Raw genomic sequence first — 25,393 nt, forward strand, 5'->3', positions numbered from 1 at the left:
GGGCGTGTTGCCAGGAGGGCCCTGGAGGGCTTTTGGAGTCTGGGGATATGGTCCCAGCCTGGCTGTGAGGCTGGGGCCCCGGGGCGGCAGGCAGGTTCAGGCTTCTGGGACCTTCACCCCCCGCTCCCTCTGCTCTCGCAGACGAGCCCACCAGCCCCAGCATTGACCTCCAAGCCAAGCACGTCCCTGCTTCTGCTGTGGTCTCCAGCGCCATGAACTCCGCCCCTGTCCTGGGCACCAGCCCATCCTCCCCAACCTTCACCTTTGCCCTCGGCCGCCATTACTCCCAGGACTGCAGTGAGTGCTTCCCGCAACCCCAGCCCCAGCCGCTCCCTTGCTGCTTGGTCCCACTGGTCCCTGTTGGGCCCACTGCCTGATGGCTGGCCTCCCCCGACTGGCTTCTGCTCCTCCTGGGGTCCCCGGGCCCTGCCTGGATGGGAGGGCTCTGGGGAAGCCGGCTCCCCTGCCCTGCTGATCTGGGTGGCTTTGCAGGCAGCATCAAGGCCAGCCGCCGTTCTTCCTACTTGTTGGCCATCACCACCGAGCGCTCCAAGTCCTGCGACGACGGGCTCAACACCTTCCGGGACGAGGGCCGGGCTCTGCGGTGAGGACCGGGTGTGGCAGGGCTCTTGGCCCTGGGGTCTTCTACACGCGGGGGCAGTGGGCTTCCCCCTGCAGGATCTTTGAGCCTTGGGACTTGTGGGAGGTCCAAGCGGTGCCTCTCATACGCCTCATCCTTGATCCTCACCCCCTAGGCGCCTGCCGAACCGCGTGCCCAGCCTGCGGATGCTTCGAAGCTTCTTCACTGATGGGGTGAGTGGCACGTGTGAGCTGGTGAGGGTGTCGGAGGGCTGGGGTGTCCCACCCCTCAGCTCTGGAGCCTAGCCTCAGCAGCAGGGCCTGGCCTGGGACTCCTGCAATCCCAAATGGGTCACCCGGGTTCCTGTCTCCTTCCTACCTTGGCTCTCCCCACACTCACTTTGTGCCAGCCATGAGACCCACCCTCTCTGGGGGCTCTGTCATCCCCTAAAGACACCATGAGCCCCCTTCCCAAGGCCTTGGCACTGTCCTGCCAAGCCCCCACCTCTCATCTAGAAGGTCCTCCCCATGCCCACCTCCATAGCCGTAGGACTCACTTTTTCACTTTCTCTAGATTTACTTTTTTTCCTCTAGATTTTTTTTAGGCCTTCCATCAGATTTCAGCCTAGCCCTGACTTTCATGCCTCCCTCCACCACCGTGCTCTCCTCTGAGCACTTCTCCTGTTAAGCACTTTACGCACTCATCTCCTTTCTTGCCTGCCTCCCCAGCCTGAATGTAAGCTCCAGGAGGACAGGGCTTTCATTTGTCTTATTCACTGTTTGACCTTGCTGAGTGTCTAACACAGTCCCCACACTGGGAGGCACTGGGTCGGTATTTGTGTGGTGTCTTCAGGGGACAGCGAACACTCTGGAAGGGGGGGCGGGGACACAGGGTTGAGAGTGATGGAGAGGCCGAAGTTTCCAGCCTCAGGACCTTGGGAGACGCAGGATCAATTCTGAAATGGCCTTAAGTGTCTTTTTAAAAAAATATTTGTTTATTTATTCTTAGTGTGTCGATTTATTTATTTATTTTTAATATAACTTTATTTATTTTAATTGGAGGTAATATTTTATTTATTTATTTTGATTTATTTATTTATTTTGGCAGCTCTGGGGCTTTTGTTGCTGTGTGAGGGCTTTCTCTAGTTGTGCTGGGCGGGGGCTTCTCTTCACTGTGGTGAGCAGGCTTCTCATTGCAGTGGCCTCTGTTGTGATGGAGCTTGGGCTGTTGGGAACTCGGGCTTCAGTAGTTGTGGCGCACAGGTTTAATTGCCCCCCCGGCAGGTGGAATCTTCCCAGACCAGGGATTGAACCCATGTCCCCTGCATTGGCAGGCAGATTCTTTTTTTTTTTAATTTACGACGTTGCGTTGGTTTCTGCTGTACAACAAGGCAAATCAGTCGTAACTATATATATGTATATGTATTCCCTCCCTCCTGAGCCTCTCTCCCGCCACCCCTCCCACCCCCATCCCACCCCTCTAGGTTGTCAGAGCACCGGGCTGGACTCCCTGTATTATATAGGGCAGGCAGATTATCAACTACTGGACCACTAGGGAAGTCCAGGCTTAAATCTTTTTGATTATAGATGGGCTAGAAAAGGCATCTTGATTTCTGTTTTCTTCTTCTTGGCCACACCCTGTGGCTTAGTAGGATCTTAGTTGAACCTGCACCCTCAGCAAGGAAAGCGAGCAGTCCTGACCACTGAACCGCCAGGGAATTCCTGGCATCTTGATTTCATTAACACCTTGATGATTCTGTCACCTGGCTTCCTCCTTATCACTTCCTCTGCTTACTTAACCCTCCCTTAACCTGTCACTGCTATTGCTGGAGTCCTGCTGACACTGTCACTTCCTCTGTTAACTCCTTGTGGGCATGACCACCTGCCCCACTAACTCAGCCTTTGTTGATGTTCCTACTTCCCCTGTTTATGTAACTCCATGCAGACACAATCACTTCCCCTGTTTCCTTAATTCCTTCAAGTCTATAAAGTTAAATGTGCTGAGGCTGGTGGCCTGCAGGTCACATAGCCTTTCCTCCTTTCTGGCTTCCCCATCACATATGTCTCATGACAGCAACACAGATAGATCAGAGAAGGCAAGCAAGGCCTCTGAGACCACACAGCACAGAGGAGTGTAGCACACACCAGGCCCGTGGGGCTGCAAGTGGTCCATGGGGTTTCTGAGATGCTGGTATTGTGGGAGCCACCCTAAATTGCTCTCTGTTGTCTCTCTGCAGTCCTTGGATAGCTGGGGCACTTCTGAAGATGCTGACGCTCCTTCCAAGCGACACTCAACCTCTGACCTCTCAGATGCGACCTTCAGCGACATCAGGAGAGAAGGCTGGTTGTATTATAAGCAGGTCCTCACCAAGAAAGGGAAGGTAAGATGGCTGGAGGAATGAGCTGGAGGTGGACGGAAGCTGGCTCCAGCAGAACTCTCCAGTTTTTCCTACACCCACCCCACTGCCTCTGGAGCTAAGACTGCTGCATGAGGGGTAGAGGTTAGATGCCAGGAAGAACTTCCCAGGGATCCTAAAGAACTCATGAAAAAGAGTTAATCAGAGAGATGGTCTTTGCTGTGGGTGGATCTGATCAAGTTGTGCTTGGAATTCTGACAATACTATCCCATGGTTGATCCTTGGCTGGCAGATCACACCCAGAATGGCCACTGGGGCTCATGGAAAATGACAGAGCAAAGCCAGGTTGATTCTTTTAGGGGAGCTGAAGCCCCAGAAGAAAGCAGAGTGCAGCCTTTTCAAGACCATCAGAGGTGTTAGTCTTTATCCTGAAAAGTGTTAGTAGCTCAGTTGTGTCTGACTCTTTGAGATCCCATGGACTGTAGCCTGCCAGGCTCCTTTATCCATGGGATTCTCCAGGCAAGAATACTGGAGTGGGTTGCCATTCCCTTCTCCAGGGTATCTTCCCTACCCAGGGATCAAACCCAGGTCTCCTGCATTGCAAGCTGGCTCTTTACCAACTGGGCCGCCATGGAAGTCTTTATACTAAGGGCTGTAGTTCATGGGGTTGCAAAGAATCAGACATAACTTAGCGACTGAACAAGAACAACAAGGGGCAACTAAAAGCCCCTGGGGCCTCTTCCACTGGGCTTCTTGGGGAGAATGAATTAGACAGGGTCAAAGGGAGGTAAGAAGGCCAAGTAAGAGCTGCTATGGAGATTCAGGTGAGAGATGAAGGGAGCCTGGGCCTCGGCGGGGGAACAAGCAGGATCCCATGGGGCAAAGGTGGAGTCCCTGGATCTGTGGAGTATGAACCCTGGCTCCAGGCAGCACCGCGGGCTGCAGAAGCAGGAGGAGGAGCCACCCCACTGCTGTGCCTCCCAGCAGCACAGGCAGAGACGAGCAGAGCGGTTAGTGTGAACCTGGGCTTGGCTCTTAACTGTGCTGGTGAAGCTCAGGCTGCTCGCTGACCTATGACCCAGTTTCCTCGTCTGTAAGTGGAGTGAATGCTAATCCCCAGATCGTGCATCTTTGCTGAAGATTAAATGAGATGATCTAAGCAAGAGTTTACCTGGGTGCCTGGCCCTCGGGAGCTGCTCTTCTGCTTATTGCTATTGTTTGAATTTTCTATCCTGCCTTCTAGGGTGTCTTGTACTTGGTGGGAACTTAAGCTTCAAAGTCAGACACACTTGGAATTCCTGCCCAGCCACTTATCAGGCACAAGGCAGCTGGTAACCCCCTTAATGTCCGAATCTCACTTTTCTAATCTGTGAGATGGGGACAGTGTTATTCTATTCCAAAGGCTCGTGTGAAAGTGAAGTGAGAGTGTAGTCCAGGCAGGGCTGGCACTCCTCCGTACCCTTGTCTGGCATGTTCATGATGCTGGACAGCCTGCTCGGCTCCAATTCTCTGCTGAGGTTCTACAGATTCAGGGGTGAAGGAGCCAGGCCAGTCCTGCCCTGCTGGGGTTCATGCTGGGTGGAGAAAGCACAGTGCTTGACTGCTGTGATGGGGGCGCTCAGGGGAGCAGCGTGTAGCAACCTATGACCCTGACCTCAGTGGGATGGGAGGGGGTGTCTGGAAAGCTGTGAAGGGTATTTAGGGATCCATGAAGCTGGAAGGGTGTGATCTGACAGGGGAGACGCCCTCCTGGGCAGTCTGGGGGAAAGGTGGCAGGGGGTGCTGGGCGGCTGGGAGCCAGGATGAGAGATGGAAGGCAGGTGTGGAGGTGGGTGCCCGCTCGCTCACAGGCCCATCCCTTGGGGTAAGCCTTTGCAGGTGAGGGGGTGGGGTGGAGGTGGGGGCCCAGGAGGTAAGTGTTGCATCTGTGACAGGCGGAGACAAGGCCATGCTGTTGTCCAGGTGAGCGAGGGGAGCGGGGTGGAGGAGAGGGGACAATTTAGAGAGATGTGAGGGGGAAGAAAAGCTGGGCGGGCTGCAGGCTGGGAGGTGAGGGAGGGTGGAGGAGGCAGTGTTGGTTCCTGGGGTCCCAGCTTGGGCTGGAGGGTCAGTGAATGGTGGAACCCTTCCCCCAGCTGGAGGGGCAGGTCTGGGGAGAGGCAGCCAAGAGGTTCTTTGGGAGCCTATGGCATCCGAAGGCCCTGGCGCATCCCCCAGTGGAGGTGTCCTGGTGACAGAGACTCTGAGGGTGTGGTATCAGGAGGGAGATCCACCTGGGGAGGGTGCTTGTCCATCAGAGAGGACATGAGTGTCTGCAGCCACAGGCACAGGAACATTGAGGGAGAAAACAAGAAACGGCTGGGCCTCAGGAGGAAGTGGAGGATGGAGACCAAGGAGGAGTAGGCAGGTGTGGACAAATGGTCCAGCCCAAGGCTTGAGGTGATAGCTGCTGACTTCTGCCTGACAGTAGGCTGTCCCCCGCTCTGGGAGGCATCTGGCAGCCCAGCCACAGGATCTCCTGGGCAAGGAAAGGACCTGGCCCCTCCCGGGCACTTCAGTCTGTCCAGGACCCAGATTGCCAGGCAGATGTTGTCTGCTCCAGCCAAGTCCAGCCTTCCCCCGGCCCCCAGCCCTTTCAGAGGCCACTGACTATCGGTCAGAGGATGGGATGGGTGGGTGTGACATGTCCCTGGAGCCAGACCCAGCATTGGAGCTGGATGTGACCTTGGAGCTGGGTCACAGCTGGTGACCCAGCTGGGTTACCTCTTATTTTTCCGATATGGCATACTGATGCTAGGGGCAGGGGCCTGACTTGTCCAAGGTCACCTAGGTGGTTTAGTCCCAAAGGGGCTCCTTTAATCTCACCCTGACATTAAACTTCTCTTGGAGGGCCCTGCTGTTTCCTGCTTTGAACATCCCTGCCTGGGTCCAGTAGGTATGGGATGATGGGCAGGGTTCATGGCCAGACGTGGCTGTGTTCACCTGCCAGCCTTGAAGTCTCCTCCTCTGGTTTGTTCTGAGGACAGAGGCTCATGCTGGCTGAAGAGTCGTAGGTAGACCGTGAGCCAGAGGAAAGGTGCCCTCTGTCTAATGGGGGAGATGGAGCTCCAGCCCGCAGGGTGTCGTTCTGAGAACGACTAATTCATTTACTCAGTAAGTATCGACGAGCGCTTCCCCTGTGCCAGCACGGCTCTAGGCTCTGGAGTGTGGAGGCAAGAGGGCAGACGAGTTCCCTGGCTCAGGAGCTTTTCTGAGCTTTCCCGATACGGAGAAAGCTGCCCATAGCCGGTAACCTGAGGCTGCGGTGGGCATTCAGAGAAGATGAACGGGGCGGTGTGGTTGCCTTTAAGTGGGGAAGAAGGAGGAGCTGCCGTTAGGGGAGAAGTGCTTAGAGGTGGTTTCACTAAGGAGGTGATGTTGGTAACACTTGAGCTTAGACCGTAAGGGTGAAAAGGAGGCAACCACATGAAGAAGAAAGACCAGGGGCTCTGGGCAGAAGGAAAATAGCATGTGCAAAGATCTGGAGAAAGGAAAGGCTTGGCTTGTTCACTAGAAAAGGCCCCTATGGCTCGGCGTCAAGAGAAAAAAAGAGGGATGGGTTAGGAGAAGCAGGGACCTGATCACGAAAGACCTTAGATTTGATTCCAGCAGTGATGGGAAGCCATGAGAGGGCGCCAAGCAGGGGGAGCCAGGACCTCACCTACATTTGAAATGATAGCTGCAGCTGTTGCTTGCAGAGTGGGCTGCAGGAGGGAGAGTGGAGACTGGGGAGGTTTGTGCAGTGGTCCAGGCAAGAGGTGTTGATGCGGTGGCAGGAAAGATGGAGAGGGGTGATATTCTGGAAGCAGAACAATTGTGATTTCCTGATGGGTTGGAGTCAAGGTTGAGGAACAAGGAGGAGTCAAGAGCAATCCCCAGGTTTCTGGACAGACAACTAGGTGGATTTGCTGAGCTGGAAAAGATGGATGGAAGGGGAACGGTAAAAATCAAGTGCCCCATAGTGAGCAAGCGGCATCTGCAGTGCCTGTGGGACATGCAGGTGGAGACGCTGAGCAGACGGTGGGAGGCACCGGACGTGGCTCTGGGGAGATGCTGGGCCACGGGTACGTGTGGGCATCAGCACCAGCAGACAGACACAATTTTTTTAAAACGGGCATGGATGGTGTCATCGGGGAGGTGTGCAGGGGGTGGGGGCCCAGGACAACGTTCTGGAGCGCCCCGTCCTTTAGGGCAAGGACTTTCAGCTCAGCATGGTTGGGTCAGATGACTTTTTGGTGTGGGGTTGGCCTGGCATCATCCTGTTTAGCAGCATCCTCAGCCTGCCTCTGCCCACTGCGTGCCATAGCACTTCCCCAGGTGTGACAACTGAAAATGTCTCCAGACAAACATCTCCTGGTTGAGAACTGCTGGTGTAGGGTTGGTTGATGGGGGCCGGGGTGGAGGGGTAGAAAAGGAGTCAGTGAAATTAGGAGGAAAACCAGAAACCGTAGGATCCTGGATGCCAAGAGAGAGTTTGGGGAGGGAAGGAATGACTGCTGGCTGGGTCCTATACCACCAAGAGGCCAAGCAAAGGGCTGAGAAGGGCCTGGACGCTGCCACAAGCTTTGGCAATACCGGGCCCAGGTGGCCTGGTGGGCAGCTTCCCAGGAAGAGGAGACGGAGTGGAGTCTTGGGTGAGGGGCAGAGAAGCAGGGAGAGCAAGCGTGGCTGACAGCTTCTGACTAGCTTTGCCCGCAAAGGGGAGCAGAACGTGGCCCCCGAATGGCTTTAGGAGGATTTTACGGAAGGTGGGTCCTGCTTGGTGGGGGGCCTGATTGCCCTCTGGAGCCCCCTGCCGGTTCTCCGGGGGCATTGCCGATGCCACAGGAGCGTGGATGCTAGTGCTTGAAGAGAAGGGTGGGGACCCCCTGAGGGCACTGAGAACAGTGGGTAGGGGTGTCCCGGCCGCTGCGGGGCTGAGAGAGGTGGGGACTGCGGGCAGAAGGCCGCCCCAGGTGCCCGCGGGAGTGGCGCAGAGCAGGGGGCTCCCGGCGGGCAGTGGGGTGGGGTGCCCACCGCTGTCCACCGCCTGCAGCTCCTAGGGCCCCCTCGGGCTCTGGGGGCGGGGAGGGCAGGCCCAGCCTCTCACCCCGCCCCCCTCCCCTCTCTCCCCCTCCCCGTGTCTCCCTGCAGAAAGCGGGCGGCGGCCTGCGCCAGTGGAAGCGGGTGTACGCCGCGCTGCGGGCGCGCTCGCTCTCGCTGAGCAAGGAGCGGCGGGAGCCCGGGCCGGCGGCGGCGGGGGCGGCGGCGGCCGTCGCAGGTGAGGACGAGGCGGCGCCCGTCTGCATCGGCTCCTGCCTGGTGGACATCTCCTACAGCGAGACCAAGAGGAGGCACGTGTTCCGGCTGACCACCGCTGACTTCTGTGAATATCTCTTTCAGGCTGAGGACCGGGATGACATGCTGGGCTGGATCAGAGCGATCCGAGAGAACAGCAGGGCCGAGGGCGAGGTGAGGGCCCGGCCCGGCCCCAGGCGGGCCAGGGAGGGCAGGGCAGGCTCCGGGCCCCTCTCACCGGCCGGGCTCCTCCCTTCGCTGCTAGGAGCCTCAGTCCCCTCTTGCGTAAAATGGGCCAACAGGAGTATACCTGGCGACTCTGCCCGCCCAGGGTTTGATGTGAAGGGACGATGCATGGGCCAGTGGCTCACAGAGAGCCTGGCGTCCGTAGTATTCCACGACAGGCAGTAACAATAATAGCTGTCAGAGTGACAGTAATTATTATTATTATCATCGTTGTTATGACTGCCTTGGGCAGACTCTGGCACAGAGAGGTCAGGTCCAAGCCAAACCTCAGCCTCTTGGTGGAGCTTCAGGAGGCAGGGGGATCTCCTGTGAAATGTATTACAGAAAGAAGTCCCCCTGGGCCAGAGCTGTAGGGGACGCCCCTGCCAGGGCTGGCCTTTCTGCAGGGGCAAAAACACATTGACCTTGGGAGGAGGCCAAGGGGATTGGCCTTTGGCAGCAGGCAGCAGGGGCTGAGCCAAAGGCTTTGGCAGGGAATCCAGGAGAAGTTTTAAATGGCGCCCCCTCCATGGTGGTGCTGCATGCCAGGGGCTCCTGCTGGAGTATCTGCCTCCACTTACTCCAGCTGCCAGGTGGCTGCACAAAGGTGCCTCTGCACACCTGCAGTTATGTGGGGGTCCTGGGCTGAGAGCTGGGGGCTGGCCTCTGCCAAGAGGATGGTGGGCTTGGGCCCTGGTCCAGGCGTTGACCTGCTCTGACCACAGGAGGGGGTCCTAGAGTCCACTGAGGCCCACCATCTCACTGATCCAGGCTCTGCTGCCCCAGGACATTGTCTGTCCTCGCTGCAGGGAGAAAAGCACCTGAAATATGGGGCCCTTCTCTGCGGGGACTGGCTGCGCTATCCCCAACAGGGTATGAGCTGGGGGCCCCAAGTCACCTGCATTATTGCAACAGCTGCCCCTCCTGGGGCAGCTGGGCTGTGCCTTGCCAGAGCTATGATGAATGCCATATGCATAATTCTGCATCCCAACCCTGAGGTTGCCATATTATCTCTCCAAGGAGGAGACTGAGGCTCAGAGAGGTTAAGTGGATTACCCAAGGTCACATGGCTGGTGAGGGGGTGCTCGGGAGTCCGGCCCTGGTCTTTCTTGCTCCGGGGTCTGTCCCCTCCAGCTGGCAGATGGAGGAGAGGGGGAGGCAAAGCTGAGGCAGGGGCCAGGGAGAAGTCCTGGTGGGTTGGCCATGGGCGCTGATGGGGTCTGCTTTCTCTTTCCTTCCTCCAGGACCCCGGCTGTGCCAACCAAGCTCTGATCAGCAAGAAGCTTAATGATTATCGCAAAGTGAGGTAAGGCCCAGTCCTTGTCCTGGCCACGGGGTGGGGGACACCCCAGGCAGAGGTCATTCTCCTGGCCCACCTCCAGACCTGAGGGCAGCCCCTGAATCGCCCTCTCTTTGGGGCAGGGAGGGGAGAGGGGCATTGAGGCCTCCAGTCCCCAGAAGGGCCTGGGGGGAATGGGCTTGGGGATGGAGGAGAGGTCTGAAGAGATGGGAGGCCAGGGCAGGTGGCATGCTGGGCCACCCCAGTGAAGACCTCTCCCCTCTTCCTACACAGCCATAGCTCTGGGCCCAAAGCTGATTCTTCCCCCAAAGGCTCTCGTGGCCTGGGGGGACTCAAGTCTGAGTTCCTCAAACAGAGTACGGCACGTGGCTTCAGAACTCAGGACCAGCCTGCAGGGAGCAAGGGTAGGAAGGTGGCTGCTAAGGGGGTGGTGTGCATGTGGGTGTGTGCTGTGGTTATCCTCATGTAATCTGCCCATGTGTGTATGCCTGTGAGGGTCTGGGCGCTCTGAGGGTCTCAGGGGTGGAAGGGCCTGGAGCCTGATTTCCCTCCAGGACATCCCAGCTGGGTAGTTCTCCAGTCTCTGCTTGTGTCCTTTCAGGAGCAGGAGGCAGCCTTTTCCAACTTCACACACTTTTGACCATTAGAAAGTTCTTTCTTTGGTTGTACCAGAATCTATGGCGCGCACCTTGTTGTCAGTCCCTGAGCCCATACAGAAGTCCCCTTATTGCTCTGAGGCCTTCCTTCCCCAGGGTGAATACCCTCATGACTTTGGCCTTCTCTGTTTGGATAGTATAATTTCCCATAAGCCCTCAGCATCCTGGTTGCCTTTCTGAAGGAGTCCCCAGTGTGTGAATGTGATGTACAAGTGTCTGTGACCAAGTGTGGTTGCTGCCCCTCTCTGGGCCCCTAGCTCACTCTCTGCCTCCTCCAACCCCAGATGACAGTGTCTCCACCTCCAAAACCCCCTGGGGCATCAACATCATCAAGAAGAACAAGAAGGCAGCTCCCAGGGCATTTGGTGTCCGACTGGAGGAGTGCCAGCCAGCCACGGAGAACCAGGTGGGTTCCTGCCATACTCCAGGGCCAGAGGGGAGTGGGGTGACTGGGGCACAGAGGGTCAGAGCTGCCAGGGACCTTGGAACCAGCTCTCCACCTCATCTTATGGACACAGCTGGGGAAGCCGCCCAGGGAGGGAGCACAGAGCTGAGTCAGAGTCCCTGATTCCCAGCTGGTGCTCCTCCCCAGATCATGGCAAGGCTTTGGTGTGATTTCTGGCTCCCAGACTGGAGGCAGCGAGAGCCTTTAGTAACTACCTTCCATGGGGTTCTGGCCTTTCTCTGCCCCGCTGTTGGAGAATACTGTTCTTTTTTAAACTGTATTTCATTGAAGTATAGTTGTTGTACAATATTAAGAAAGTTATAGGTGAACAATGTAGTGATTCACAATTTTTTAAGGTCATGCTCCATTTATCATTACTATGGAATATTGGCTATGCTCCCTGTGTCGTACAATCTATCCTTGTAGCTTGTTTTCTACCCACTAGTTTGTACCTCGAATCCCCTACCCCTGTCTTGCCCCTGCCCGCCTCGCTCTCCCTACTGATAACCACCGCTTTGTTCTCTACATCTCTGAGTCTGCTTTTTTGCTGTTGTTCTATTCACTATTTTATGTTTTAGATTCCACATATACGTGATATACAGTATTTGCCTTTCTCTGTCTGACTTATTTCAGAGCATAATGCTTTCCAAGTCCATCCATGTTGCTGCAAATGGCAAAATTTTGTTCTTTGTTATGACTGTGTAGTATTACATTGTATACATGTAATACATCTTCGATACCCATTCATCTGTTGATGGACATTTAGGTTGCTTCCATATCTTGGAAGCTTTAAATAATGCTGCTATGAACACTGGGTGCATGTATCTTTTCAAATTAGTGTGCTTTGTTTTTTCCGGATATACATCCAGGAGCGGAATCGCTCGGTCATCAGTCAGTTCAGTTCAGTTCAGTCGCTCAGTCATCTTTGACTCTCTGCGACCCCATGGACTGCAGCACGCCAAGGCTCCCTGTCCATCACCAACTCCCAGAGTACTCAAACTCATGTCCATTGAGTCGGTGATACCATCCAACCATCTCATCCTCTGTTATCCCCTTCTCCTCCCACCTTCAATCTTTCCCAGCATCAGGGTCTTTTCCAATGAGTCAGTTCTTTGCATTAGGTGGCCAAAGTATTGGAGTTTCAGCTTCAGCATCAGTCCTTCAATGACTATTCAGGACTGATTTCCTTTAGGATGGACTGGTTGGATCTCCTTGCAGTCCAAGGGAATCTCAAGAGTCTTCTCCAACACCACAGTTCAAAAGCATCAGGTCTTCGGCGCTGGGTCGTATAGTAACTCTATTTTTAGTTTTGTGAGAAATCGCCATGCTGTTTTCCACAACGGCTGCATCAATTTACATTCCCAACAAGAGTGTACAAGGGTTCCCTTTTCTTCTCATCCTTGCCAACTTTTGTTATTTGTGGTCTTTTTGATGACAATCATTCTGACAGGTCTGAGGCGACATCTCACTGTGGTTGTGATTTGCATTTCCTTGATGGCTGGCGGTGTTGAGCATCTTTTCATGTGCCTGTTGGCCATTTGCATTTCTAGAAAAATGTCTGTTCAATTTTTCTGCCCATTTTTTAATTGGGTCATCTGTGTTGTTTTTGGCCTTGACCTGTGGCTTGCAGGATCTTAGTTCCCCAACCAGGGATCAAACCTGGGTCCCCAGCAGTGGATGCATGGAGTTCCTAACTACTGGACCACTAGGGAATTCTCAGGTGGTTTGTATTTTTGATGTTGAGTTGTATGAGCTGTTTATGTATTTTGGCTATTAATCCCTCATTGATCAGTCATATCATTTGCAAGTATCCTTTCCCGGAGAATGCTGTTCTTACCCTCCCTAACACCCCTGCCCTGCCTGTGTTTCTAGCGTGTCCCCTTGATCGTGGCTGCATGCTGTCGAATTGTGGAGGCACGGGGGCTGGAGTCCACGGGCATTTACCGAGTCCCAGGCAACAATGCAGTGGTATCCAGCCTGCAGGAACAGCTCAACCGTGGCCCCGGAGACATCAACCTGCAGGATGAGGTGAGTCTGACTCGGAGGTTGGTCCATGGGAGGGGGCCAGTGTGGTGTGTTCATTGTACCCTGTGATGTGCCCGGCACTGGGCCAAGACACCAAGATGGGCAAGATGGGACTTGCCTTTGCGGACCAGCTGCAGGGCTGGGCCTCACCCGGCAGCAGCCCAACAGGTGGATGTGGTCAGGGCCTGGGAGCCCTGAAGCAGAGGCTGGCGGGTGACAGGTTTTTGGGCCTGGAGGATGAGTAGAGTTCATGAAAGCCAGGGAAAGCCAGGAAAGGGCCCTCCTGGCAGGGAAATGGCCTGGGGAAAGGCGTGGCCCTGAAGGCTTGCTGGCAGTCACCATGCCTTCTCTGTAAAGGGCCAGGTGGCACGTGTTCCAGGCTTTGGTTATGTGGTCTGCTGTACACTCTCCTCCTCCTTGTTCTCTTCCTTCTTCAGCTTCACAATGTTTGTTACTGACTTGTTTTTGGCTATGTTGGGTTTCGTCGCTGCCCAGGCTCTTCTCCAGTTGCAGCACGTGGGGGCTGCTTTCCAGTTGCGGTGTGGGGGCTTCTTAGTGCCGTGACTTCTCTTGCTGCGTCCCACGGGCTCTAGGACTCGTGGGCTCAGTATTGCAGCTCCTGGGCTCTAGAGCATAGGCTCAGTAGTTGTGGCACACGGGTTTATTTGCACCACAGCACGTGGCATCGTCCCGGATCAGGGGTTGAACCCACGTCTCCTGCATTGGCAGCTGGATTCTTTGCCACTGAGCCACCAGGGAAGCCCTTCTTCACAACATTTTGAAAATGCAAAACTCATTCTTACCTGGAGGACCACACAAAAACAGGTCATTGGCTGGATTTGACCTACGGGCCATAGTTTGCAGACCCCTGGTTAAAAGAAAGGGCGTATATCGTGTTTGCTGGACTGGCCAGCAATGTGGGTGGCTGATGAGATGAGACAAGACTAGCTTGTGAAGGGATCTGACAACTACACTTAAGAGTTTGAAACATGTTATAACAATGGAATATAACCTTTAAAAATTGTGAATCACTATGCTATACACTGGGGGCTTCCCAGGGGGCGCTAGTGGTAAAGAACCCACCTGCCAATGCAGGAGATGTAAGAGATGCGTTTGATCCCTGGGTCGGGAAGATCCCCTGGAGGAGGGCGTGGCAACCCACTCTAGTTTTCTTGCCTGGAGAATCCCATGGACAGAGGAGCCTGGTGGGCTACAGTCCATGGGGTCACGAAGAGTTGGACACGACTGAAGCAACTTGGCACACACACGCTATACACCTGAAACTTATATAATACTGAGCATCAATTATACCTCAATTTTCACGATAAGACCTGTTTAAAGCAGGAATAAAATTACATAGAAGGACTCTGGCTCAGTTAAGATAGAGAAAGCACATTCTGACCAGTTTTTCCTAGTCATTACATCTAAAATTCCTGGACAGGGTATATAAAGTAAATGTCAAATAACTCTGAAAGGTGGGGTAGCAGCAGACTGGGGAGGAAGAGTGCAGCCTTCCAGAGGTCAAGGCCATCTTATGCAAACTCCCAAAATGTGTGTCCTGTCTAAAAATGTTTCTGTGCTTTCATTACAACTTGTCCTCATCAGCTATAGAGAGAAACGTTAATGTCTCTGTGCTCATAATCCTGTTTTGGTATTTCCTCCAGGATTCTACTCTATCATCTCCCCTTTCTCTTGTGCTGTGAGCTCAATCATGTCCTCCCAAAATTCATACATTGAAGCCCAAACTGCCAACATGACTGTATTTGGGAGTAGGGCCTATTGGGAGGTAATTATGGTGAAATAAAGTCAGGCTGCGATATGATAGGGTGAGTGTCCTTGTGGAAGGAGACACCGAAGAGCTCCTGTCTTCACCCTCTCCACCTCATGAGGACACAGCAAGAAGGTGACTGCCTGCAAACCAGGAAGACAGCCCTCACCAAAAACTGAATGGGCCAGCACCTGGATCTTAGATTTCCCAGCCTCCAGAGTTGTGAGAAAAGAAATTTCTGTTGTTTAAGCCAAAAAAAAAAAAAAAAAGAGTTTGCAGCAGGTTAAATGTCAATTATATCACAATAAAACTGGGGGAAATATCCAAATAAACATTTCCATTTGAAAAAAGAGTTTGCAGTAGGGCCAGTGTTTCCCAGAATCCTAAGGTTCCCCAGAGGTGCTGTGGGAGGCTGAGGGCAGGTCAGGACCTGCATCCCTGCCTGAACTAGAGTAACCTGCTTTGCTCTGTCTACTTTTTGTTTATTTATCTTTGGCGGTGCTGCGTCTTCGTTGCTTTGGGTGAGCTTTCTCTGGTTGCCGCCAGCAGGGGCTCCTCTTCCTGTCATGTGCAGGCTTCTCATTGCAGTGGCTTCTCTCCGTGCGGAGCAGGGACTCCCGGGAACTCAGGCTTTACTAGCATTGCTTCCGCGGTTGCAGCGCATGGGCTCAGCAGCCTTGGCACACAGGCTTCGTTGCCCCATATCATGTGGAATCCTCCTGGGCCAGGGATCAAACTTGCTCTCCCCTGAAGGGGCAGGCAGACTCTTCACCCCGGACCACCAGGGAAGTCCTTCTGTCTGTTTTTTTCGATGTCGATGTTTTTCACATTGGGTTTTCTTGGATCATTTTACTGGACAAAAGAGACTCTGCTGGAAAAGATGTTTCAGAAAACCATGAATTTGGGCAGTAAAGTCCTATGAGTCACATACTCTGAAGCTGTATGTGAAGACATAGACAGTCTTCCTGCCCTTGGGAAGGAGCTCGGGAGACAGGATGAGCACATGTGAGAGAGAGGACAAGACAAAAGGCTGGTTCTCATCAGGGACCAGACTGTGTATCCCAGAGAAGGGTCTGAGTGCCAGGACAGAGAGCGGACCCCCCTCTTCGGCTTGGCAGTGGGGAGGGTGAGGCCGAGGGCCGAGGACAGAGGGCTTTTAGTGGCTTCACTAAAGCCTTGACCTTGAGCTAATGGACAGTGGGGAGCCTTGGATGGTTCTTCAGTTGGGAAGGCATAAATGAGAGTAGGGTTTGAGAAGTAGGGCTTTAGCGTATGCCTAATGGGTGTGTGGGCTTTCCTGGTGACTCAGCTGGTAAAGCATCGGCCTGCAATGTGGGAGACCCCGGTTCAATCCCTGGGTTGGGAAGATCCCCTGGAAAAGGGAAGGGCTACCCACTCCAGTATTCTGGCCTGGAGAATTCCAATGAGAATTCCATGGACTGTATAGTCCATGGGGTCGCAAAGAGTTTGGGGTCGCAAACAGTTGGACACGACTAAGCACCTTTCACTTAACTTCAGTGGATGTAAACTAAGGAGGCCCAGAGCAGGATGTCTAGGGAAGAAATTACCCATCTTGTGGGAGAGGGGGTCAGGAGGACTCAGTGGTCCCAGGGGGATAAGGAGGATGGGAGCAGCTCTAGGACTTGGCTGCACGAGAGGGAAGAAGGAGGGGTAGGAAAGGAGCCAGAAATTTGAGCTGCAGACTGGTGGTATCTGTCCCTGGCAGACCTGGGGTGTAGGACAGGAAAGAGGATGTCATGTAGTGACCCGTTGCACTCGGGCTTGTCGATGGAAATTCAATTAACTATCAGTTAAGAAGAAAAAAGCGTTGAGCTATGGACCCATTGTAATGAGTACTATATTGCTGAGTTGTGTGTCTTTGCTGGAGGATTCTGTTGCTTTCTGAACATGCGTTATTCTGAGCAGCTCCTATCCAGGGAGGACTTTGCATTGGGTGATGGCGCCCCCTGGTGCACAGAAGGGACACTGACCCGGCTGTTGATTCTTGAGTTCAACAACCGTTTGTTTAGCCCAGTTTCTCAACCTTAACACTTTGGGCAGAATAACTTTTTTTGTGGGAGGTTGTCTTGTGCACTGGAGGAAGTTTAGCAGCATCCCAGGCTTCTGTCCACTCGATGCCAGTGGCGTGCCCCAGTTGTGGAAACCAAACAGTTCCAACATCCCTTCTTGAGAATTCGTGATTTAGACCAGCAGGAGTTGGCACCAGCAGGTCCAATGGGCAGGCTCATGTTGGGGGTGGGTTTTGCTCACTTCTGTCCCCCACAGTGCCTGCACCAGGGAAGGTATGTTCTTTCTGTGGAGGGATGAATGTCCAAGCCCACTGGGCTGGCTGGAGCAGGGGGCTCTGGGGCTAGGGGCTCAAGGGGCTTAGACCTAGCTGGGGACTCTGTTCTGCTTAGTGGGTATTCTTAGCCCAGTGACCCCTGGTCTGGGCAGAGCTGGGTATGGTATCAGCAGATCCCAGAGAAGGCCAGAACCAGGCTGGACTGGGCTCTAGGGCTGGACCAGCATGGAGGCATGGGCACCAGGGCAGGGCCTGACTGCAGCCTTTTGTCTTTGTCCCCTCCCCAGCGCTGGCAAGACCTCAACGTGATCAGCAGCCTGCTCAAGTCCTTCTTCCGAAAGCTACCTGAGCCTCTTTTCACCGATGGTGAGTTGGGGGCGGACGTGGAGGATGGAAGGGGGAGGGAATACCTGTCTATGCTGCATCCTGACTGCTTTTTAAATTGAGTGTGTGGTTTTACTTTGGGGGTTTAATACAAAAGAAACACATGCTTGTAAAAAAACTTCATCAGTACCGATATAAATAAAGTGAACACAGTCATCTTCCCATTTCCTGTCCGCAGAGGTTATCCTAACACTTTCTGGGCATTTACTGTGTGCCATGCACTACTCCCTACAAATCCATGAGTAGGTACTATTATTTCCACCCCATAGACGAGGGAGCTGCTGCACAGAGAGGTTAAGTGACTTGCCCAAGGTCACAGCGGTTGTAAGTGTCAGAGCCAGAATTCGACCCCAGGCGTCTGTCCCCAGCGTCTAGCTCCTGGCCGTTTGCTGAGCTCCTTGTTAACAGTGCAGTGTGTTTGCCTCCAGACCCTGTTACACAGGGCTTGTCTTGTGACTCAGCTGATAAAGAATCCTCCTGCAATGTGGGAGACCTGGGTTCGATCCCTGGGTTGGGAAGAGAAGGGAAAGGCTACCCACTCCAGTATTCTGGCCTGGGTCGCAAAGAGTTGGACATGGCTGAGTGACTTCCACTTTCCTTTTTCCTCTTACACGTGTGAGACGCACTTAAGACACACGTGCCTCCATAGGGCTTGCAGCTGGGTGAGTCGAGCGGCATGCTGGTGGCGGTTTTGTCTGGCTCTGAAAGGAGTAAAGCTGTGACGGTAGCACTTTCCCGTTTCTATAGTATAGAAACTCCTGCCATGGCCGGCTTCAGGATCCCAATCTGCTGTCACCCACACGAGCTGGGACAAGACAGACACAGCCAGCTGTCAGTCCTGTGAGCGAGTGGCTCCACTGCTTGAGTGGTTCTCAGCAGAAGGAGGCTCGTTAATGTTGCGATTCATTCGTGTCAGTATGAAGAGCTCGACCTTGTTTTCCTTTTAAATCAACCACATAGTGTTTCCCAGCCTGAACAGACAATGAGTTGTCAAATCTCTCCCCTTGTTGTTGTTTAGTTGCTGAGTCGTGTCTGACTGTTTGGTACCCCACGGACTGTGGCCCACCAAGCTCCTCTGTCCATGGGATTTCCTAGCCAAGGATTCTGCAGTGGGTTGCTATTTCCTTCTTCAGGGGCTCTTCCCAACCCAGGGATCGAACCCATGTCTCCTGCTTGGCAGGCAGATTCTTTACCTCTGAGCCACCTAGGAAGCTCAATCACTCCTACTGATGGATATTTAGATTGTCTTCACATTTTTGCTATTTCAGCACATGTTATAATGACTTGCCTTGATTGTGTCCCTGCATGCCTGGACCAGGGTCCAAGAGGTAGATTCCTAGACATGGACTTGCTGGGTCAGAGTCCTGGAAAGCATTTTTGAAAGCTAAAGTCAGGTTGCATGCGGGGGAGCTGACCCAAGTTCCTGCTGCCACTAGCAGTGTGAGATACTTTACTTTCCCATGTCCCCATCACACTGGATGATGTTATTAATATTTTAAAGTTTTGCTGATCAGAGAGAGGAAATGCGTCTCACTATTGTTTTCATTTTCATTTCTGTCATTACTAGGAGATTAACCTTTAATGGATTCTGTACTAAGATACATACATAAACATGAGTGTTTAGGAAGACCTTATGATTATAAAAATATTTTCTTATTTTTCCCAATACTTGAATAAGTATAATTTTTGACTCTGTAATACAATTAAGTTTGTTTGTATTACGTGAGCTAGAAATGGATTTATTTTCCCAACAAGATAGCTAATAGTCCCCGGGACATTATTGACACCACTATCCTTCCCCACTGACTTGAAGTGCTATCAGGAAGATCCCCTGGAGAAGGGAATGGCAACCCACTCTAGTGTTCTTGCCAGGAGAATCCCATGGACAGAGGAGCCTGGCGGGCTGCAGTCCAGAGGGCCGCAAAGAGTCGGACACACTTTTTCACGTAGATCCTCCTTTCAGTTGTGGCCCTTCGTCCCCTTTGCCTGTCAACGTCACGTTGCCTGAGCTGTGCGATCTTTTTAGTACATCTCAGTTTCTCACAGGGCAGGTTCCCTCATCATTCTTCCCTTGGAGAATATTCTTGGCTGTCTTTGCACATTCTCTCATCCAGGTGTATTTCAGGATGAACTTCAGTTCCCTTTTTTAAAGTTCCCCGTGGACTTCTTCTGAGGGGAGGTGGGGGAACCCTGATACAGATGGGGAGGGGTGTTTGGAGGCTGAAAGGGCCCTCCCTCTTTCTAGCTGACCTCTCTTCTAACCTCGTGGTGTCCTTGTCCTGGAGCCTGGGGCAGGGACCCCTCTCCAGGGTCAACAGGCAGCTGAGGTCTCATTTCTTCCCAAACAAGCACCCCTGGGCTACTCCAGGTCAGGCGCACCCCTGAGGGCAGCTGCGGCGGGCTCGGTCACATAAACACAGGATCCTGGAGCCCCCCTGCCACCAACTGAACAGCCTCAGCACAAGCGTGGCCTCCCTGCAGGGCCTCCTCAGCCTGGAGGCCCCCTCTCTAAAGAATCCTCACTCTTCTAGACAAATACAACGACTTCATCGAGGCCAATCGCATTGAAGACTCGAGGGAGCGCTTGAAGACGCTGCGGAAGCTGGTAAGGAGAGGGGATGCTGCTGGGCCAAGGGCAGACTGGACAGGCGAGCGCTGGGGCCCCAGGAGCCCAAGCCCAGTGCCACCAGCTTCCCCTGTGACCTTGGCAAGCCCTTCTCCACTGGGCCTCAATTTCTCCATCTATTCATGGGGGACAGTTAGAGAGTGGGCTCCACTGAGAGCCCTGAGACATGGCAGTGGAGCCCCTTTGGGGGGCGGTGGGGAGGCAGAAGCCCTCATGGTCTGGTCCCATGCCCCTGCTTTCTCCCACCCAGATTCGGGATCTCCCAGGACACTACTATGAAACACTGAAATTCCTCGTGAGTCATCTGAAGACCATTGCCGACCACTCAGAGAAAAACAAGGTGCGTCCAGCTCCAGTTTGAATTGTCGGGGAGGGAAGCCTAGTGGGGTCGCCTCAGCGTATTCTATTCAATAAGCTCCTCCGGGTCAGATAACCTCAAGCTTCACTGGGTCTGCCCTCCGACCTAGTGGGTCCTTCTGTCCCACTGCCCCCACATACTGGCCAGTACTTCTTCCTGAGCTGGCTCCTGAATTTCTGAGGGGCTTCAGAGGCGGAGAGCCTCAGACTCTGTGTCTGGTGGAATCTACCCTCTGACTGAGCTTGGGTCCCTTGCGTTGCGTTTTCGTAAGCAAACCCCTATATCTTCTAGTTCTGCAGGAGGGGAGAATGAGGGGACATACAGGACTCCTGCCAGTCCAGAACACCCTTGGGACATCCAGAGGGTCTTCACTCTGGCCTCGCCCACTGCTAGACAGTGTGGGTGTGCAGGTGGGGAACTGCCCACGAGAGCTGGGCCTGGGGTTGAGTGGGGCTGAAATCCGGCCTATTCTCTACTTACTAGGCACCTCCATGTCCAGCAAGGAGGCACATGGCCCCAGGCCAGGACCAGCTCAGGATGTGGTCGGGCTGGGGGCCAGAGGGGCCCAGGGGCCTGGAGGTCAAAGCTCACAGGGATACTAACACCGATCCTCTTCCCTCCCCTGCCCAGATGGAGCCCCGGAACTTAGCCCTGGTCTTCGGGCCGACGCTGGTAAGGACGTCTGAGGACAACATGGCAGATATGGTGACCCACATGCCTGACCGCTACAAGATTGTGGAGACGCTGATCCAGCACGTAAGCGGCCTCCCTGGGCACTGGCTTCTGCTCGCCGGGTGGGTGTGCCCAGGGAAGGATGTGGAAAATGCTCCAGGGGTGCAGGAGGCCCTTCAGAAGCAGTAGCCTGCATTTTAGGGCCAGGCAGGTGTGAATCCTGAATGCCTGTCCCCAGCGGGACAACCAGGAGGCCGCTGAGTTTCCAGGATGTGTGTGTGGGTCAGAGGGAGGAGGAAGGTCAGGGAGAGGTGCTGCTGGTTTGGAGGCAGAAGGGGTGAAAGAAGGGGGGTGCCGTCAGAAGGTGACCCACGGGAGAGGTGTCCAAGCAGAACCGGGCAGACAGGTGGGACAGCACTCTCCTTGCAGGCCCACTGAGACTTCAGGGGAAAATGGCAATTCCCTGGGGGAAGGGGAGGCAGATAGGGCAGGGCGGATGATGGGCTGGGGCAGGATCCTGGCTGCGTGGTCACCTTCCTCCTTAAGGCTGCCTGGAGGCCCCGCAAGAGCCTGTGGTTTCTAAGGAGTCTTATTATTATCCACCACAGGATGAGAACCCAGAATGGCCAGCAGAAGGCGCAGGAGGCTTTTTTTTTTTTTTTAACTTTTGTAAGCGCCAATCCCAGGGCAGCACTGCCCCCTTGTGGGCGCACTAAGATGTTTCTATGAATCATTGATTTTTCCATTTCCAAATCTTGGTGGGACCTGTGGTTTAACCCACAAAGAATGGAATCAGAACCCTCCTGCCAGGAGAAATAAGATGGGCAACTGGTCAAAAAAAAGGGTTTGCTTCCCTGGTGGCTCAGTAGTAAAGAATCCAACTGCTAATGCAGGAGATGTGGTTTCGATTCCTGGGTTAGGAAGATCCCCTGCAGTAGGAAATGGCAACCCACTCCAGTATCCTTGCCTGGAAAATCCGACGGACAGAGGAGCCTGGAAGGCTACAGTCCACGGGGCTGCAAAGAGCTGGACACAGCTGAGCACATATACATAACAAACAAGAACAGACAAGGAAAGGAACCGCAGCTCCCCCGCCTCATAGACACTTTAGGGAAGGGAATAAGCCAGGTCATGTTACTCCTGTTTTACAGATGAGGAAACTGGGGCTCAGAGGGGCAAAGTGATTTCTTTAAGATCACACAGCTATTAAGTAGCAGCCTCAGGATTTGAAGGCAGGTCTGTCTGACCAACTCCTCTGCTTTACTCCCCACCGAATTGGGGGGCTGACTCCTGGTTCCATCCTGGAGCTGGCTTTTGAGTGACTGAGGTAGTCAGAGTTAGCTGAGCGAGGCCGTAGGTAGACTTTGGTCATGCTGGCTGGCCTTGCCTGCTTCTTTCCTTCCTTGACTGTGTGTCAGAGCTCTGAGCCATAGGAGGGTATGTTGAGGCCTGTTCTCACTCTAATATTGGAACCACCAGCCCAGAGGCCCACGCCAGAGCTGCTGGGGAGGCCAAGGCTGCTGGGCAGTGTCAGGGATCCTGATGAGGCCTTGGTCTAGAGAAGCTTTCCTCCCTTGGAAAAGTTCAGCCCCCCAAACGAGGAACCCATGGAGCCCCCATGAGTGTATGCTTGGTGGGGAAGGTCGTGAGGAAGAGAGGGAGAGTGGCCCCCTGACTCCTAGCGAAGTCCAAAGAAGCCCAAAGCCTTGGTCAGCTGGAGTGTCAGGACCTTCAGGGAGATGGGAGGCCCGAAGTGTGTCCATTTCCCCTACCCTAGGGTCTCAGGGGGACATCCCCAGCCAGTGGCAGCATCTTTTCTGCGTAGGGTGGGAGAAGTAGAGTACGTTGGTCTCCTTCATAGGTGTAATCCCAGCGCTGACCCTGTGCCTGGCATAGAGTGAACCCTCAGTATTGGTTGAATGAATGAATGAATGAATGAATTGTTGCTGAGGTATGCCAGTCTGGGCATTCCCACTGAGGAAATCATTTCTGGGGAATGACCAAACATGCACCTCTCCATTTTCGGCCCCGTTGGCATTAAAGTAATCAGCCCTGGATGATTGTCAGCTGTCAAGAGAGTGAGCTGCCTGTTCATTCACACTGAGCCCAGCCACCCGAGGTGGCCAGGGTCTGTCTAGCACAGAGACTCTTGAGCCAGGGTAATCCCGCTAGAGTCCCGAGCCCAGGCAGGGCAGAGCTTGTGGCAGCAGTTGCTCTGGCTCTGAGCTCCTGGCCAGTGAGTGGGTGCTTGGTTCGTGGGTGACATGACCTCCTGTCCCACTGGGAGTTTCAGCTGTGACCACCCCTGCCTCCCTGCCTGGGGCTCCTGTGTTCCATGGAATTTTTGGACAGCAGAGCTGGAAGGGGCCTTAGGGTATGAGACCTGACCTTGCATTGTACAGAGGGTGGAAACTGAGGCTTGAAGAGGAATGGTGACTTGCTCAGGGTCCCACAACAAGATATGGCCAAGTTATAAGCAAGCCTGAGTGTTCAGCCACCCGGCAGCAAGTCACCAGCCAGCTCATACCCATGGTTACTAAGCCGGCTGAAACCGGAACAAAGACTATGCCGAGGCATTTGTTCATTCATTCACTCAGCAAACGTGGTGATTCCCACTGTCGCGCACTGGCACTTCTCAGCCCAGCGCTAGTGACCTTTGGGGCCAGATCATTATTTGTTGGGGGCTGTCCTGTGGCTGATAATATATTTCGTGGCATCTCTTGGCCAGATGCCGGAGCCTCCCTCCACTTGTGACAATTGAAAATGTCTCCAGACGTCACCAAACGCCCCCTTGGAAGGGCACAGTCACCCCAGTTGAGAAGTACTGATGCAGGGGCTCAGGATACTGCCCCTGGAGCCAGCCTGCCTGAGGCTGCACCCTGGCTCTGCCCCTTACATGCTGTGGGGCCTTGGACAAGTTAGTTACCCTTTTGGTGCCTCTGTTTCCTCCCCTGTTTGTTTCACAGTGTTATTGTGAGGGTTGCGTGAGTTATTATCTGTAAGGCACTTAAAATGCTGCCTGGCAGGTAGTAAGTATTATATAAGGGTGAGCTTATTGATCACCATTGTCCTCATCACCGTCATTATCATTGTCCCATACCAGATACAAATGCAGGTGCTGGCAACACGGAGAGGAATGGAACTCAGACCCTCCTCTGAAGGCGCGCTGCCCAGTGAAGGCAGCACTCCTCCATGCTCTGGGCTCTGTCCAGGGAAGCCGCATGGAAGGACCCAGCCCAGCCCTGGGTGCAGGGCTGCGACCAGAGTCAGGGGGTTCCTGAAAGACACTAGGGTTAGCCAGGCAGAGAAGGGAGAATGAGCATTCCAGGCAGAGGGACCAGCGTGTGCAAAGGCAGGGTGGCCTGAGCTGGTGTGAATTCTTCCAGAGAACCGCGGGCCATCCGGAAGCTTCCCATAGACTTCCAGAAGCTTCCCATAGACTTCCAGAAGCTTCCTGTGGCCTTCCAGGTTCTCAGAGCACTTTCAGGTACTCTTAAACCTGAGTTAGAGGCTGGGTTTTTAGGGCTCCTTCTGGACCGTCTGTCTCTAGGGACTGCACCTTTTAGTAATAGCTAATATTTAAGAGCTTTACATACAGTATTTCTTTTTTGCTTTTTTAAAAATTAAGATGTATTGACGTATTAGTTTCAAGTATACAAAATGATGATTCAGTATTTGTATAGATTGTGAAATGATCAGCATGATAAGTCTAGTTAACATCCAACACCATAGGTAGAAAATTTTTTCTTTGATGAAGCCTTTTAAGATCTACTCTCTTAGCATCTTTGAAATATACAATATAGTATTATTAGCTATAGTCACCATGATTACATCTTCACGACTCATTTATTCATTTTACAATTGGAAATTTGTACCTTTTGACCGCCTTTGCCCATTTCAGTCACCTCCCCATCCCTTTTCCTCTGGCAGCCAACAATCTGTTGTCTGTATCTATGAGCCTGGATTATTTTTTTTTTCAAATTCCACATGTAAGTGAGATCTTACAGTATTGGTCTTTCTCTGCCTGACTTTGAATTTCACTTAGCATAGTGCCCTCAGGGTCCATCCGTGTTGCTTCAAATGGCAAGGTTTCCTTCTTTGTTATTGTTGGATAATACTCCACTGTGGATATATACTGCATTTTCTTTATCCATCCATCCACTGATGGACACTTAGGCTGCGTCCGTGTCTTAGCTATGGTAAATAAGGCTGCAACTAACAGGGAGGTGCATATATGTTTTCATTTCCTTCAGATAAATACCCAGAAGTGGAATTTCTGGATCATATGGTATTCTGTTTTTAATTTTTTGTGAGAAGCCTCCGTACTGTTTTCCATAGTGGCTGCACCACTTTACACTCCCACCAACACCACGCAAG

General features: G+C 53.3%; 1 protein-coding gene across 8 annotated transcripts in view; it reads left to right on the forward strand.

The window, feature by feature from the left end:
- The window catches only part of ARHGAP23 (Rho GTPase activating protein 23), a 79,186-nt gene that overhangs the window by 42,110 nt on the left and 11,683 nt on the right, over nucleotides 1-25,393 (forward strand). For 7 of the 8 annotated variants that reach the window (XM_042255898.1, XM_027974625.2, XM_027974626.2 and 4 more), the window contains 13 exons: nucleotides 142-297; nucleotides 493-604; nucleotides 756-813; nucleotides 2,817-2,960; nucleotides 8,109-8,426; nucleotides 9,722-9,783; nucleotides 10,051-10,181; nucleotides 10,718-10,839; nucleotides 12,751-12,906; nucleotides 17,264-17,342; nucleotides 19,892-19,965; nucleotides 20,237-20,326; nucleotides 20,975-21,100. In XM_042255898.1, the coding sequence (XP_042111832.1) occupies nucleotides 142-297; nucleotides 493-604; nucleotides 756-813; nucleotides 2,817-2,960; nucleotides 8,109-8,426; nucleotides 9,722-9,783; nucleotides 10,051-10,181; nucleotides 10,718-10,839; nucleotides 12,751-12,906; nucleotides 17,264-17,342; nucleotides 19,892-19,965; nucleotides 20,237-20,326; nucleotides 20,975-21,100 (1,628 nt within the window). The remainder of the gene's footprint in view (nucleotides 1-141; nucleotides 298-492; nucleotides 605-755; nucleotides 814-2,816; nucleotides 2,961-8,108; nucleotides 8,427-9,721; nucleotides 9,784-10,050; nucleotides 10,182-10,717; nucleotides 10,840-12,750; nucleotides 12,907-17,263; nucleotides 17,343-19,891; nucleotides 19,966-20,236; nucleotides 20,327-20,974; nucleotides 21,101-25,393) is intronic. The other variant, XM_042255899.1, reaches the window with a different exon arrangement.

The sequence above is a fragment of the Ovis aries genome, chromosome 11 (genome assembly GCF_016772045.2).
Source record: "Ovis aries strain OAR_USU_Benz2616 breed Rambouillet chromosome 11, ARS-UI_Ramb_v3.0, whole genome shotgun sequence".
Taxonomy (NCBI): Eukaryota; Metazoa; Chordata; class Mammalia; order Artiodactyla; family Bovidae; genus Ovis; species Ovis aries.